The 15,464-nt window shown below is 47.8% G+C and overlaps 1 protein-coding gene across 1 annotated transcript; it reads right to left on the reverse strand.

Annotated features, from left to right (window-relative positions):
• Positions 1-552: 552 nt before the first annotated feature.
• sgpp1b (sphingosine-1-phosphate phosphatase 1b) lies at positions 553-15,239 on the reverse strand. The gene is made up of 3 exons (XM_080480521.1): positions 14,270-15,239; positions 7,119-7,208; positions 553-2,262 (listed from the first exon to the last, which is right to left on the reverse strand). Exons 1-3 carry the CDS (start codon positions 14,996-14,998, stop codon positions 1,711-1,713), a joined length of 1,371 nt encoding a protein of 456 aa, XP_080336647.1. The 5' UTR covers positions 14,999-15,239; the 3' UTR covers positions 553-1,710.
• Between the last annotated feature and the right edge of the window lie 225 nt (positions 15,240-15,464).

Below are 15,464 nucleotides of genomic sequence, written 5' to 3' on the forward strand. Positions count from 1 at the left end.
AATGTCTGTTTCCAAAAACAAACTTTGAATCTCAACTTTTTCAAAATGAACGTTTTAAATGTGGGAAAGTTTTCCTGCTCAGGAACTCAAATGTTCAAAGTCCAAAAGATTCTAAATACAATTTGATGAGAGGCTGTTTAACAAATAAAAAAGAACCCTTTTATTTTGAACTTTAAACTCACAAATTCACAGAAACTTTAACCTGAAGAAGTTGATTCTACTTTAAGATTCAAGATAACAATCTACAGTTTTAAATTAAAATACAATTATTTTCACGTCTTTAAAAAAAATGGAACAAATTCTACCTGCAGAGAAAAGAGGACGTGATGAAACAGGAAGTGGAAGAGTCCATCAGCGTCTCAAAACGTTCAAAAGTCAAACGTTAAATCGTTTGATAAAAATAAATCAGGATGAAACGTGACGAGCAGAAACAGTGAAGGATCTCAACATCACATCGTAGAAAAATGAGAAAATAGACATTTTGCTCAAATCACAGGAAATTCAACCTTTTTTGATCATCTGAGATCCGACAACAGAAAGTAAAACTATCGTACAGCGAGAAGCTTCTTTATTGAGAAAACCAAAGAATTCGTGAAGAAAAGAGCAGAATTTCCTGGAGGAAAAAGGACAGTGAACGTCTCACAGTGAAGAAGATTTTCCACCTTCAGGTCAAGTTTTATCTGTTCAGGAGCTGAAAGCTCCGGAGGACAGTGAAGGCACCGTGGGTCTGTGCTCCTTAAGGCCCAGAGGAAGGGAGATTTTACCTGTGGACACGAGGTGGCGGCGCTGAAAGCTCCGGAGGACAGTGAAGGCACCACAGGGTGAGCCAGAACTGGACCTGGTTCATAAAGTGCTCAGAAGTGGAACAGAGAGAGTTGGAACACCTTCAGGAGGTTTGAAGAGGCGGAGCTCCACAGGGACGACCAATCATCATGCACCAGGATGAACTCAGATTTCAAACTAAATGAAACAGGAATCATAGAAAAACGACTCTTATTGCAGCGGAGGTCCAGAGGAAGTTTAGGATCAGAGTCCAGACAAAGAACCAGACGGTCGCTGGTCGTCATGACAACCAAAGGTTCACCAGCGTTTCGATCTGGAGACGGTTTCCTCTGATCTGATCTGGACTCCAGAGCGTCTGAGCTTTGGCCCCGCCCACCAAGCCCCGCCCCTGCGCCCCGCCCACCAAGCCCCGCCCCCTGAGCCCCGCCCCCTGTTTTGTGACTCAAACTTGGAGGAATATTAGCACTTTGTAATATCGTTTTGTTTTTCTAATTAAAAGTTTAAACTTTGTTGACAAACAATATCGACATTTTCAGGCACATTCGGTTGTTTTTGTACTATAATAAAAATATACATGCATTTTCTTTATCTCTTCTTTCTTTCCTCCAGTGTGACTCAGTTTTATGGTTTAATTTTCTATAATATTCTTAATGAGGAAGAACAAAGTAGGATTTGTTCTGACGTTTATTTTCCACGGAAACACAAAGAGAATCGAGTCGTTCTGGTGAATCAACGTGTTTTTCTGAGAGGAATTTCAGTGTAAAATGCAGGAAGCAGCTTCGCCTCACATGAAACTGGTAGTTTGTCTGGACTCGTCAATAATTAAAGAAGCCGTTAGTGGTCGTTTGCAGGAGTGAAGCTGCAGGATTCCATCAGCAGCTTGAAACAGAAGCAGAAGAAGAGCAGGAGGATCGTCTCTCCTCCGGATCAGCAGAGCTGCAGGTACCTGAAGAGCAGCGGCACCAGGAACAGGACGTTGAAGCCCACGGCGCCGTAGACCAGGTAGCGGTACGTGAGCTCCACCTCCATGTGCTGCCGCGCCTTTCTCACGTCGCCGCCCGGCACACCGAACGCCCGGCACGCCAGCGGGATGGTGACGGCCTTCATCAGCGCCCGCGTGGCCAGCAGCACCAGCACACCCAGCGCCAGCCGCAGCACGGCCACGCCCACCAGGCCGGCGCTCAGGGCGGGCAGGGCGAGCGGCAGCCGCTCCGCCGGGGCGTCGGCCATCAGGCCCAGGCGCTGGTTGACGTGCGAGGCCAGCGCCACGCCGGCGCCGGTGGCCAGGATCTGAGCCGTGTCGCCCCTCGAGGTGCTCCAGGCGTCCAGGGTGAAGGAGAACAGGCCCAGGCCCAGGGGGAGCGCCACGATGACCAGCGGCGCCCAGCGGCTCGTCAGGTTGAAGCCGTCCAGCGTGTCCAGCGCCGGCAGGAAGAGCAGCAGGATCAGCACGCTGTACAGGAAGCCGGCGATGACGTCCTGGACGAGGACAGAGCAAACGACCCGGGGATCAGGTGGCGCCGCAGGAAGACGTCAAGGTAAACAACAACAACAACAACAACAACAACATCCTCATGCTAAACTGGGTTAGGACCTGCTGAAGAGTCTCCTGATAAACTCCTCTGGAATAAGACAACTTCTGATTGATCAGTGATTAGATAGAGCTGGATTGTTATTATGGTGACTGTCAAAATAAAACCACCAAGTTGGATTGTTATTATGGTGACTGTCAAAATAAAACCACCAAGTTGGGTTGTTATTATGGTGACTGTCAAAATAAAACCACCAAGTTGGATTGTTATTATGGTGACTGTCAAAATAAAACCACCAAGTTGGGTTGTTGTTATGGTGACTGTCAAAATAAAACTATATCTATATGTAAGTCTTGACAGTGTGTCCGTGCCGGTCTGTCCCCTCGCTGTGTCCCTGTGGTCTCTCTGTGTGCGGCGCTGGAGGAGGAATCAGCCAATCAGTGCAGGCGACAGGAAGTGTCCATTCAGTCTGAGGTAAACGTCCATGAGGTAGAACAGCTGCCTCACGGTCAGTCATTAACCCTCGTCCACAGCAAGGACACATTTTACTGTCCCACCGCAACACGTGGAGTCAGCAGCACGATAAGGGACTGGAGATTCCCTGAGGTGACGGTGCGCTAACCCGCTGCTGCTAACTGCTATCTGCGGTTAGCATGGGCTCAGAACGTCGCCATGACGACTTCAGACGTCTGATCTTCTTACAAGTCGTCAGAGGCAGAGACAGAGACAGAGACAGAGACAGACGGTGGAAAGAAACACTGGCTGGAGGTCAGGGGATAGAAAGACAGATGATAGAGGACAGAGACACAAGTAAACAAACATCTAAGTGACATTCCTTCAACCTACTGGAACTCTTTACTCTGTTGGAGGACTTTTCAAACAATATTTACTTCAATTTTCACTTCCATGATTTCTCAGATTACAGATTACAGATTACAGAGAAGTTTCCAGAGTTGAAGCTTGTATTTCTACTGCCACCATCACAGCTGGAAATGAGCCTCTGAAGATTATAGAGTCGCTGCCAGAGTGTTGATCTGATCCATCAAACCGTGGGCCAGAAAATAACCTTTCTGGGAGAATGGCAATGGTAGTGGTAGTGGTAGTGGTAATGGTAGTGGTAGTGGTAGTGGTAGTGGTAGTGGTAGTGGTAGTGGTAATAGTAATGGTAATGGTAATGGTAGAGGTAATGGTAGTGGTAGTGGTAGTGGTAGTGGTAGTGGTAATAGTAATGGTAATGGTAATGGTAGAGGTAATGGTAGTGGTAGTGGTAGTGGTAATGGTAGTGGTAGTGGTAGTGGTAGTGGTAATAGTAATGTAATGGTAATGGTAGAGGTAATAGTAATGGTAATGGTAGTGGTAATGGTAGTGGTAGTGGTAGTGGTAGTGGTAATGGTAATGGTAGTGGTAATAGTAATGTAATGGTAATGGTAGAGGTAATAGTAATGGTAATGGTAGTGGTAATGGTAGTGGTAGTGGTAGTGGTAGTGGTAGTGGTAGTGGTAGTGGTAATAGTAATGGTAATGGTAATGGTAGAGGTAATGGTAGTGGTAGTGGTAGTGGTAGTGGTAATGGTAGTGGTAGTGGTAGTGGTAGTGGTAATATTAATGTAATGGTAATGGTAGAGGTAATAGTAATGGTAATGGTAGTGGTAATGGTAGTGGTAGTGGTAGTGGTAGTGGTAATGGTAATGGTAATGGTAGTGGCAGTGGCAGTGGCAGTGGCAGTGGTAGTGGTAGTGGTAATAGTAATGTAATGGTAATGGTAGAGGTAATAGTAATGGTAGTGGTAGTGGTAGTGGTAGTGGTAATGGTAATGGTAGTGGTAGTGGTAGTGGCAGTGGCAGTGGCAGTGGTAGTGGTAGTGGTAATGGTAATGGTAGTGGTAGTGGTAGTGGCAGTGGCAGTGGCAGTGGCAGTGGTAGTGGTAGTGGTAATAGTAATGGTAATGGTAATGGTAGAGGTAATAGTAATGGTAGTGGTAATGGTAGTGGTAATGGTAATGGTAGTGGTAATGGCAATGGCAATGGTAAGTGGACTCACTTATATCGTACCTTTTCACTGACAGCAGCCCCAAAGCGCTTTACATGGTTCATCACATTCACACATTCACACACACATTCACACACACATTCACACACACGTTCACACACACATTCACACACACGTTCACACACACATTCACACACACATTCACACACACATTCAAACACACATTCACACACACATTCACACACACATTCAAACACACATTCACACACCATTGGAGAAAACCATGTCTGCTGTGTGAACAAACACTAAATGCAAAGAGAGTTGATCATTTTCCCTTGAGAACAATGTGGAGTAACAGCACCATCAGAATGAAGTAACCCCCCCCACCCCCCCCCCCCCCCCCCCCCCCACCCCTCCGTGTTCAGCAACAGCTCAGTATACTTTCATTCAGATTCCTGCTCTGGTAGAAACTGAGACGTCTGATTGGCAGAGGAAACCTCCCAAAGACGTTTGGTGCTTTTCCCCTGGTCCCTGCTCGGCGCTACTCGCCTTGACAGTAGTGAAGCACCGAGTCACTTTCACTTTCGTAAAATCCATCCAAAGAGCAACATCCATCCATCCATCCATCCATCCATCCATCCATCCATCCCTCCATCCATCCATCCATCCATCCATCCCTCTTATCTGTTTCTGGGTGGTGGGGGTGTCAGTCTGAGCACCGTCACCCAGATCACATTGACCCATTAAAAACCTTCCTGCAGGTGGAGAGCCCACAGGAAGGTGGCGCCCGGCCTGGGACATGAACCCTCTACCAGAGTCTCATGCTCTACCTACTGAGCTGGACGGGGGACATGAACCCTCTACCAGAGTCTCATGCTCTACCTACTGAGCTGGACGGGGGACATGAACCCTCTACCAGAGTCTCATGCTCTACCTACTGAGCTGAACAGCAACATGTTGCCATGAAAAGTTGGATAGCACAGTGCTACCTCCCTAGCCTGCTCGCTGGCTGCAAACTGTGGACTGGATTTCCTGCCTCATTCCTCCTGGTCTCATTGAGACCCGCCTCCCTTCAGGAAATCCAGTCCACAGTTTGCAGCCAGCGAGCAGAGCAGCAGCAGGGAAACACTGGGGATCATTTCAGCACCATGAAGCAGACCAGGATCATGAAGCAGACCAGGATCATGGAGCAGACCAGGATCATGGAGCAGACCAGGATCATGAAGCAGACCAGGATCATGAAGCAGACCAGGATCATGGATCAGAAATCTCAGCAGGTGTGATCGGAAATTTCCGACCCTTTTATCATGTTGGTATCAGAACCTGATCCTGGATCTGACTGGCCCAGTCCCTACCGGGTAGCGGCGACTAACACATAGTGGAAAAACGTCAAGAGCAAGTCGAGTGGAGGAGGAACCAGTGGAGCCATGAGAGGGACATGAATCTCGAGAGAGCGGAAAGAGAACTGAAAAGATGGGTAAAGGTGGATCAATAATAGGGATGGATTAATAAAGATGGATCAACATAGAAATATAAACTGGTTGTCTGGTATTGAGCTCCTCCAGGACTCAGTGAAACTCTGCTGAGCACCTGAGAGAAGCTGTGGTGACGCCAGAGCCGCAGACTATAGAAGCAGGAGCAAGTTTCTGCAGGTCTGATTATTCCTCCAGAGTTTCCACCTTCAGCTCTGTACAGTCTTAAGCTCCTACAATACATGAGAAGCTGGCAGAGAGAGAGAGAGACAGGCCCGGGCACGCCGGAGACTCAGACCCAGTTGGATTATCCCAGATGAACAGAGGCGGAGGCCAAACACATGAAAACAGCTGGGAAGGGGAATAAGAAAAGCCCTCAGACGTGGAGTGTTGTTCCACACGGAGGCTGGGGTTCAGATTCCATCTCCTCCTTACAGAAGGTTTCCTGTTACACACCGGGCCTGGACCTTCTGAGAAACACCTTCTGGTTATTGTGGCGTCGCTGACGTCAGAGCAGAGTCTGCTTTCAGCCGCCGAGGGGGAATTCAGTGAAATCGGAGCGTCGCACCAAAACATCCCGACGCAGCTGGACGCACGGAGCCCCGCCCATTTCATTACCTGACTGAGATCCGCTCTCTGAAAACACAACTCTGTGAAACACCAACACTCCAACACCGTCTCCGTGGAAACGCAAATATGAACTATTGTTGCTATGGAACTCTCCTCAGAGCGAAGCTGCCAGAGGGTCAGAACACCCAGACTGCAGCAGATAAAGTTTCATCCAAAACGGCCTTCCAGTGAGATCGTTCTCATTTTCTGTATTAATTCTTACCGTCGCCAACGAAAGTTGAGGTGGAAGTTGTGTTTTTGTCCGCATGTATTTATTCACTGTTTTGCATGTATTTGATCAACTTTTCACAAAAACCATGAACCTGAATAACCTGATGGGTTCAGGGATGATTTGTCATCAAGGATCAATCATTAGATTCTGGGATCGATCAGGTATTTCCTTGATCGTCGACACTCTGGAGCTCCTCTACGAGCCCTCTGCTCGCACACTGCTAACTCCGCCCCCCCTTATCCACTCTCAGCCAATCACAGGCCGGCTCACTCTGACGGTGCAGTTGAATTTTAAAGGTTATTGTGGCTCGATCTATAACTCGGGATGCAACTGGGCTTCATGTGACACCTGCATGTATCTGTGTATTTCATTTTATAAAGAGCTGAAAACTTTACTCAAAGTACAGATACGTATTAAAATATAGCACTCTAATGATAACTTTTGGACCGTGTGTGTGTGTGTGTGTGTGTGTGTGTGTGTGTGTTAGAAAGGCCTCACTCACCAGCACCGAGTGCATTCCCATGTAGATGCGGCTGGAGCAGACCAGCAGACACCAGCACAGAGCCAGGCAGAAGCCCAGAGTGGACGGGTACTGTGGAGGAGGAGGGAGACCGTCGTCAGCTCAGAACCACAACAAGAAACAATCACCAACACAGAGATCTGAGATTTAGCATCGGGCACAAAAACCGAACCCGCCTTCGAGTCACGTGGCCAGGTCGCAGGAAGGAACAACTCCTGTGCTGAGAAGGTGAATAAAAGCAGGACGCAGATCTGGAACCCGGGATCGACACTGAAACTCACCTCAGAAGAGTCTGAGCCCAAAACCTGGAACAAAACAAGTCCTGCCCTGAGCCACCACAGCCTGTGTGGCGCTCACCAGGAACAAGACCAGAAGACTCCACTGACAAAGCCTGAGACATTCTGGAAACTGGAACTACAATCCAGGACATGTTTGGAAGGGAAATGGTCCGTTTCTTTCTAGAAACATCAAACCGACAGAGGAGTTCAGAGTTGGAAACACGATGTCCAGTAGAGATGGAATCTTTCACGCTTGAATCGATACCGGTACTCAACGGTACCAATTTTCGGTACTTTCGTGTCTTTAAGTGGTAATAAATGTTCATTTGTTGAATAATAAAAATCTAAAATGTTTTCACAGTAGCATTTATTTATTTATTTATTTAACCTACAAATGTTCCTCCAGTTCATGAGTGACAATATACAAACATAGTAATCTGCATTATCAATGTTTTCACTAGAGAAATGGTGAAAAACCAGCAGTATGATCTGAATCAGTGACATCTTCCATCCAAACCAGTGCAGAAGTCTATTTCCCTGCACTTTAGACGCTCTCATATATTAGTGAATGAGTTTACCCGTCAGATGGCTGCAGATTATAATGAGAACAATGTGAGTGTGTGTGGCGGTGCAGCGATCGATGCGCTGGTCTGCTCTGCGCTCAGACCACCTCATAAATGTTTCAGCTCTGCAGACGTTTGCTTATCTGATGTACTCGGGCCGCAACAAGGAGGAGGCGAGCCGGGCGGCTCCGGCTGGGCAACAAGGAGGAGGAGGCGAGCCGGGCGGCTCCGGCTGGGCAACAACAAGGAGGAGGCGAGCCGGGCGGCTCCGGCTGGGCAACAAGGCGACACAAAGAGTCTGGAGACGTGCGAAGCAAGAAGCAACACCAGGACACGCTGGTTTTTTAATCAGATTAAAGAAAAAGGAGGAGATTCAGTCGGCAGTGTGAAGTGAGACGGGAATGAAAAGACAAAAATGTAAAAAGTAAAAACACAGTGTGAGAAGCCTGCAGACTTTCTTCTCTTCATGTGACTCAGATTATTTGAACAGAGAAAATCTGCACAGCCGCCCAGTTTCAATCTGAACACGACTTTAACCCTTCGTGAACTCTTATTGTAAGAGTGGAAAGGTTCAACACCTGAGATTTCTGAAAGGAAAGATGAGTTTTCCTCTGTTTTGTGATATAACTTCCTCATTTCTTCATTATTCTTCCAAACTCGGGTTTAATAAAAATTCATGGAAATGAAGACAATCTGTGGCTCTTCTGCGGTAAACTACGTGTATTCTTTAAAAACTGTTAAAACTTTGATGTATTTGATCATTTGTACTGAGGATTTAAAATAAAAATCATACTTGTAAAGTATAATAGTTTATGCAGATGATACAATCATTTGTTGGACTTAAATTCTTGTTAATCCAGGCGTCACATGATGGTGGAATTCTTCACAATAAAGACTTTTGGAATCTGGAAAACGTAGTGTGTGTGTGTGTGTGTGTGTGTGTGTGTGTGTGTGTGTGTGTGTGTGTGTGTGTGTGTGTGTGTGTGTGTGTGTGTGTGTGTGTGTGTGTGTGTGTGTGTGTGTGTGTGTGTGTGTGTGTGTGTTCGTGAGGCCAAGTCAGACAGACAAGCTCAGCGCTGCGTTTGAGAGGAAACCCGATGGAAGGTACTGAGACGTCGTCTAAACCCCGCCCTCCGTCCTTGGTTCCACCACAGCGCCGCCGCCTCGCGCCGCCTCGCGCTCAGCCTCACATGCATGTTGTGTTTTGGTGTGGTTTGTGGTCCAGAGAGCAGAGAGCCCAGGGTGTATGGTGTTTGACTTGCAGCGCTGCCAGGACGGAGACTGTGCCGCTCCGACGCTCCGACCAAACCAAAGTGGTGAAAGTCCATAATCCCTCAGTAAATCACTGCCAGCAAATTACCCACAAATCTGTGTTTATGGCCACTGGTCAGTCGTAACCTACAAACTGCACATCAGACATGTTTACGGTGAGCTTTGTTTGACACTTGAGCTCATAAAGTGCTTGAGCTTCTGACCAGTTAAAGTTATTAAAAAGAAATGAAAAGAAACTGAACAAGAGGCTCTAAAGGATCCTGCTGTTTGACGCTGCAGGTAGAAACGATGACACGGCACAAGGCAATGTTCTTAAAACGATGCTTGTTTACACGGAAACACTGAAAACTATGTAGTTATCGTGTTGTGCCAGTAGAGGGTGCAGTTGATTGTTTTTTGTAATGAAACCACGCACGCATGCGGCGAAACAATTTGCTAAAAACACCAACAATGACGATACACAGACGACCAAGTTGGATTGTTTATTCTGCTTAATGTTCAACTACAAACGACCAAGTCCAGGAGGATATCGACAAGAGTCACGACTCTCTGGAAGCAAACCTGGTTCTTATTGTCCGTCTACCCACACATGTGCAGGAGGACTTACTGTGGCTGTGATGCACACGTTAACTAGTTCCTGTCGTCCACACAGAGACAGAGGTGGAGCATTTCCAGAGAGTTGTGTTTTTATCCAGATTACTTGACGACGGAGTCGGATCGTATTTGAAAAGTTCCAGCCTGGGAGCTGTGAGGAACGTTGGTGTGTCAGTGGACCCTCACAACGCAAACAAAGGTTTGCACTTTCATTTGGAAACATCTTGGAAACAGGTAATATTTATCACCTCGTCGTGACGTTTCATCATCGTCTTGTCTGTTAAAGGACGAGACAGTTTTCATTGTTGGGACGCGTTTGACGGACGATTTGCTCAAATAGACGGCCTTCGGTCAGTTCGAGGTGATCTGCTGCCTCGAATCGTCTGCCGACACTTCATCTGTGCTCCTGAATGTAAATAATAATAATAAATAGGTCACAGCTCCGCTGGAAGTCCATTTCTGTGGAGGAGAATCGGATCAGCTGCAGCGGTGTGAGGAAGAGGAGAAGCACTGCGCTCTGGTAAACTCATTCATGCTTTCAGGAAGTTCCTGCTGGAAGGAGGAAGTGTCACACAAAGCCTGCGTTTGTTTTCTCTTCTGGATCCACTGCATGGTCAAATGTCACGTCTCTAACAACAACAACAACAACAACAACAACAACCTGTCTCCACCTTCCTCACTCCCACTTCATGCTGCTCTTCCTCCTCCCTCGACCTCCAGAGCGACATCTGGTTACAGTTACTGTCTGAGCTGAGAGTACATGTGAGAGGAGGAAGAGGAGGAGGAGGAGGAGGAGGAGGAGGAGCGCCAGTGGCCCTGGGCCGTCTCTCTCAGCAGTACAGAGGAAGGTAAAGAACAAAATCACTTCCCACTCATCTCTCATGTTTTACCTTCTATGTGACGACACTGTGTCGTCATGTTTTCATCTTTCACACACATGTTCAGGAATGTGTATATATATATATATATATATATATATATATATATATGTATGTAATCCAATGTAAGGATTGACCCATCGCTTGTTAAAGCGATGGGTCACATTAAAGTCGAGACTTTTAGGAATAAAACTGAGTGAAACAAATAAATAGATCCTGTTGTTTGATGCTGCAGGTATTAAACTTCCATCTCCAACGTCTGCGTCTGTTTCCCTTCTTTTAAAACCCAGAACAGGTTTATTACATGTCAGTGTCGTTGATATAAACTAGGAGACTTTGCAAAATGAAATTTACATTTTTAAGATGCACATACAGAGTGGATCAAACCATTTACACGTCTCAACTCTAAATTTAGTGCTTTTTTCTTTCGCATTGAAACAGTAATGTTCTGAAAACGACGTTCGTTTACATGGAAACGACAGAAACGCTGAAAACGATGAAGACTTTCTCACGCTGTATCATCGATTTCTCCACATGTAAAAGTTTAAATACGCATCAGGACCAGTTTGGTAAAAATGTTCCTTTCAATGTGTTTCGTTGGAACGAGGACTGAAGTCTGCAGGTATTCATGTTCCTGCTTCTTCTCGAGGGCAAAGTTGAAGAGTGGCATTTAAAAGCTGAATAAATAAATAAGTGGGATAGAGAGTGAGGCGGAGGTCGGCGGAGTGAGGTGGAGTGAGGCGGAGGTCGGCGTGTTATCTGCTGCTGCACAGACGGCAGCGCCGGCTTTGTGTTTCGCCTCTGAACGGAGGTCGACGTGTTCAAAGCGTCTAACGTGTCGTCGTTCCACTTCAGATTCAGAGCGACAGCGACAGAGCCGCCATGACGGCCGGGCCGGGGAACTTATCTCACAGCCCCACGCTCAGAGGTCAGAGGTCGACTGGCTTATCTCCGGCTCCCACACACACAGGGAGGCACAGTGTCATAAATCAATCCCACCTCCACTGTGATTCAGATTACCAGACCAGAAAACCCTCAATTCAAAACCGTCTGCCGCAAAGTGGAACCGGATCGAGACTCATGATGCCGCAGTCCAACAAAAACTAACAAACTTTTGGGGGCTGAAGGTAAACCCAGTATTTATCAAGTGCGGCGCCATTTTAATGAGATATAATCTGTATGATGACCGCGAAGGATTTCCACCAGGAACTGTCGTATTTATTGGACAAGAGGCACCTCAGTAAATGTTAAGCAACATGAAGAATAAAAAAACCCATAGAAGTTGTACTCGTGTCTGTTCCTCAATGTCCAGATGTACCTGCAGTGCTGATAATCCAGGTGTGGCGACTGCTGCCTCTGTGAATTTGTTCCTCGGCTTTTAGCCAGAGGTTAGTCTTTGTTGTTTTCTTCATCACGGCATCCCTCTCTCTGATTGGGGCCTATTGCAGCCAGTGGATGCAGGGGTGTTGTCGTGACTAAAGAACATCCTGCTGCAGCGAGCTGAGCGCCGCTCTGGCTGAGGAAACAGCCGGGAAACAATAGAGCAGAGAAAACTACAGCCTCAGAGTCTTTGTGCTGAACGGACACAATGCAGTGTTGTTAATGCCGAGTGAATGGAGGAGATGAAGACGAGGAAAAACACAGAGCGGTTTGTTCAAACCAAATTCCTGCCTGAACGTTATCCCAGTGAGTTCAGGCACTTTCAGCTGTTTTATGGACTTTAACTGCGAGGAAACAAACGGGAGGCTTCAACCAATCCAAGCTCAGCTAATGCTCATAGTCACCTCAGCATTACGTCACCTGCTGCCAGTTTAATCAGCTCGTCTGTTGGAGCCATAAAGAAGAGATTATAGCAACACGTTATATTCTTAGTGAGCCACGGGGGTTAAAGGTTCACCTCACAGCCTCAATAGTGATAACAGTTAATTTATGATCACAGATATAGAGCAGTCGGTCCGTACTCTGGGTTCATTCTTTCCTGGAAGCTCGAGTCGGCCAATCCAATCACATTATCACATTTCCCTGTTTGATCCAGACCAGAGTCTCTTCAGGGACTTTCAGGGAAAGTGACTTCCTCTTTCGGTCCGGACCAATCAATGAGCCGGGTTTCTTCTTTGCTTCCTCTCTGGTCAGTGTTTGTTTCAGGCCACAGCGCCCCCAAGCCAGCAGCTGCTGTAACTGCATGAGGTTTTCCAGCTGGTTTGATCTGAACTTAAAATGCAGTGTGAACACAAACCGAACCAAATGAGGGGTGAAACGTCTCACCCCCCCCCCAAGGTGAACCTGGTCCTAGACTATCGGGATGTGAGCGGCCCCTTAGGGGGTCTGCACACTGAAAGTGAGGGTGTCGGATCAGAAGCATATCGGCATTGGCTGATAAGTTCAGATAATATCTTTAACCCAACACGACTTTATACTTTACAGCTAAACCAAACTACTGTATAAATAGACATAACTAGATATAAAAGCATAAAGTATAAACAATAAAAATATAATAAACTGGGAACAATAAAACCAGGAGCAGAGTCCCAGGCTGGGTTAAAAGCCAGGGAATCAAAATGGTTTAAAGGTTAGTTTTAGAAACCAGAGTTTAGGAGCTGGTCTGCTGCAGCAGGAGCTCATTGCATAGTTTAAGTTCCCTCTGAGGGACCGTTTGGACCTCGGTACCTCCAGGAGCAGCTGACCTGAGGCAAACTGATCCCAAACATCCACACACAAAACTGTGAAGTACGACTTTTTGTCCTTTGCTCAGGATGAAGTAATCCAGAAATACACGTTCCTGTCTAATCTGTGGTCTTCCTACATTTTGGAGGAGGGCCGGAGCCGCGGTGGGTAAACCCCCCGTGGTGCCGACTGGATCAATGAGCTCATACCAGTGACCGGGGTAAAGTCCAGACCGTCTGAAGGGCCGACAGCCGACACGCATCACAGTTCATTTAACTTCAGGCTCCATTTACACAGTTTTTGTGTGTTTTCCTTTCAGAACATTTGGCGTTTACACGGCAACACTTTGACGTCCGTTTCCATGGAAACGGCAGAACCACTGAAAACTCTGAAGCACACAGGAAAAGTGAAAATCTTCATTTTTCAGATTCCAGCAAACTTGCTTGTCCTGAACTATTTAATCTTTTGGTTTTTGTTGTTAGACGTTTAATATAAATATTTCCCAAAGAGAAATTGATGGCTTGAGCTCACTTGTGTACAGTTTTATGCATAAAACTGTAAATTTATCTCACGGTTCTTAGTTTTATTCCCCCACATTCATAACTAAGAACATTTTTTATATCTAAATTGTAACAGTAATGACTTCTTGGTTTAAAAGAATAAATAAGCAAACTGAATAATATTTCGAGTGATCATGTGAAAAAAGGAGAAATTGCAGTTTAATGCAGAAATTGCGAAACAGGAGAAGTTATGATGGAGGAACTTCTCCTTTTTCAAATCTTCTCATGATGAAGAAGAAACTTCTAACAACAACAACAACAACAACAACAACAACAACATGAAGGAGCAGTTCCTCCTCCTCGCGCAGACGCCGGTGCTCCTACCTCCCAGCGGCCGATGGTCATGAAGAAGAGGGAGAAGGGGATGGCGGTTCCGGACATGGCGTGTGTGGACGGCATGCTGTACTCAGAGTTGTAGAACATCTCCACCTTGACCACCGGGGGCGAGGCGGGCCGGGACCAGCCCACCACGTCCTTGGTGCACTGGCCCAGAAACATGACCCAGACCCAGACCATGATGAGCCGGCGGCTCACGAAGGCGTCCACGTTCCACATGATGAAGGGGAAGAAGGTGATGTAGAAGGACTCGTTGCCCAGCTCGGTGCCGAAGGTGAACAGGTAGTACAAGAACCGGTTCTGGATGAGGAACTCCTGTCCGGCGTCCCCTGTCAGGGAGTTCTTGCGGAGCGGCTTGACGGTGCTGCTGCACCCCGCCGCCGGAGCTCCGGAGACCCCGCCGCGGTCCACCGCCTCCAGCACGGCCGCGCCGTTCTGCTTCGGGTCGTCGCCGCCCTCCCTCGGCTCCGTCCTCTCCCCCCGGACCCCCGGCTGAACGTCCTCCCGGTCCCGGGCTCTGGTGCCGGCCGGCCTGTCGCCCCCGTGGCCCCCGGGGACTCGGTGCAGGCATGCCCCGTTGTTGTGCTCGTGAGCCCGGTCGTTGCCCGCGCCGGAGCCGCTCCTGGAGAACTTGGCCCGGACCCCGCAGAAGTGCTGGAAGCGGGCTACGAGGTGCGGGTCCTGCAGCTGGCCGAGCCGCTCCAGAACTTTCTCCATGTTTTCTCCCGGTTAAGGTCTCCCGACCCGCCGCCCGGAGGCTCCCCGCCGCCGCTAGTTACCCCTCCGGCTAACGTGGCGCCATGGCGGAGCGGCGCTCGGAACTCAACTCCGGAACCGTTCAGAAAGTCCCGCAACCGGTGCGGGGGGGTCGGTGCGGAGCTGGGGAAGTGGCGCGGCCGTTATTCGGTGCGACGTTTGCGTGTAAACTGAAGCGGAGGACTCCCGGTCGACTGAGTCCGGGCGCGTTCACGGTCCCGCTATTTGCAACTGACAGGTCCGCGGAGCAGTCACGGGAGCGCGCCTGAGCTCCCGATGCCTTCACGTGCTGTCGGAAATTCTAACACTGGTCCCAACGTCTTCAGAAACAGACTCACACGTTGGTTTTCTTTATTAGTTTACATTGAATGTAGTTTTGAAATAGTTTATCTATAGAAATTAAATAAACTTCCTGACGCTCGTCTTA

This window comes from Lipophrys pholis, assembly GCF_963383615.2.
Source record: "Lipophrys pholis genome assembly, chromosome: 14".
NCBI lineage: Eukaryota > Metazoa > Chordata > Actinopteri > Blenniiformes > Blenniidae > Lipophrys > Lipophrys pholis.

What these genes read in the sequence shown, in the direction of transcription:
- sgpp1b (XM_080480521.1), bottom strand. Translation starts at nt 14,998, where the DNA reads ATGGAGAAAGTTCTGGAGCGGCTCGGCCAGCTGCAGGACCCGCACCTC. An exon ending in TGACCATCGGCCGCTGGGAG is followed by an intron (nt 7,209 to 14,269) that starts GTAGGAGCACCG and finishes CCTCCTCCACAG; the next exon opens with TACCCGTCCACTCTGGGCTT. An exon ending in TGGGAATGCACTCGGTGCTG is followed by an intron (nt 2,263 to 7,118) that starts GTGAGTGAGGCC and finishes GTCCTCGTCCAG; the next exon opens with GACGTCATCGCCGGCTTCCT.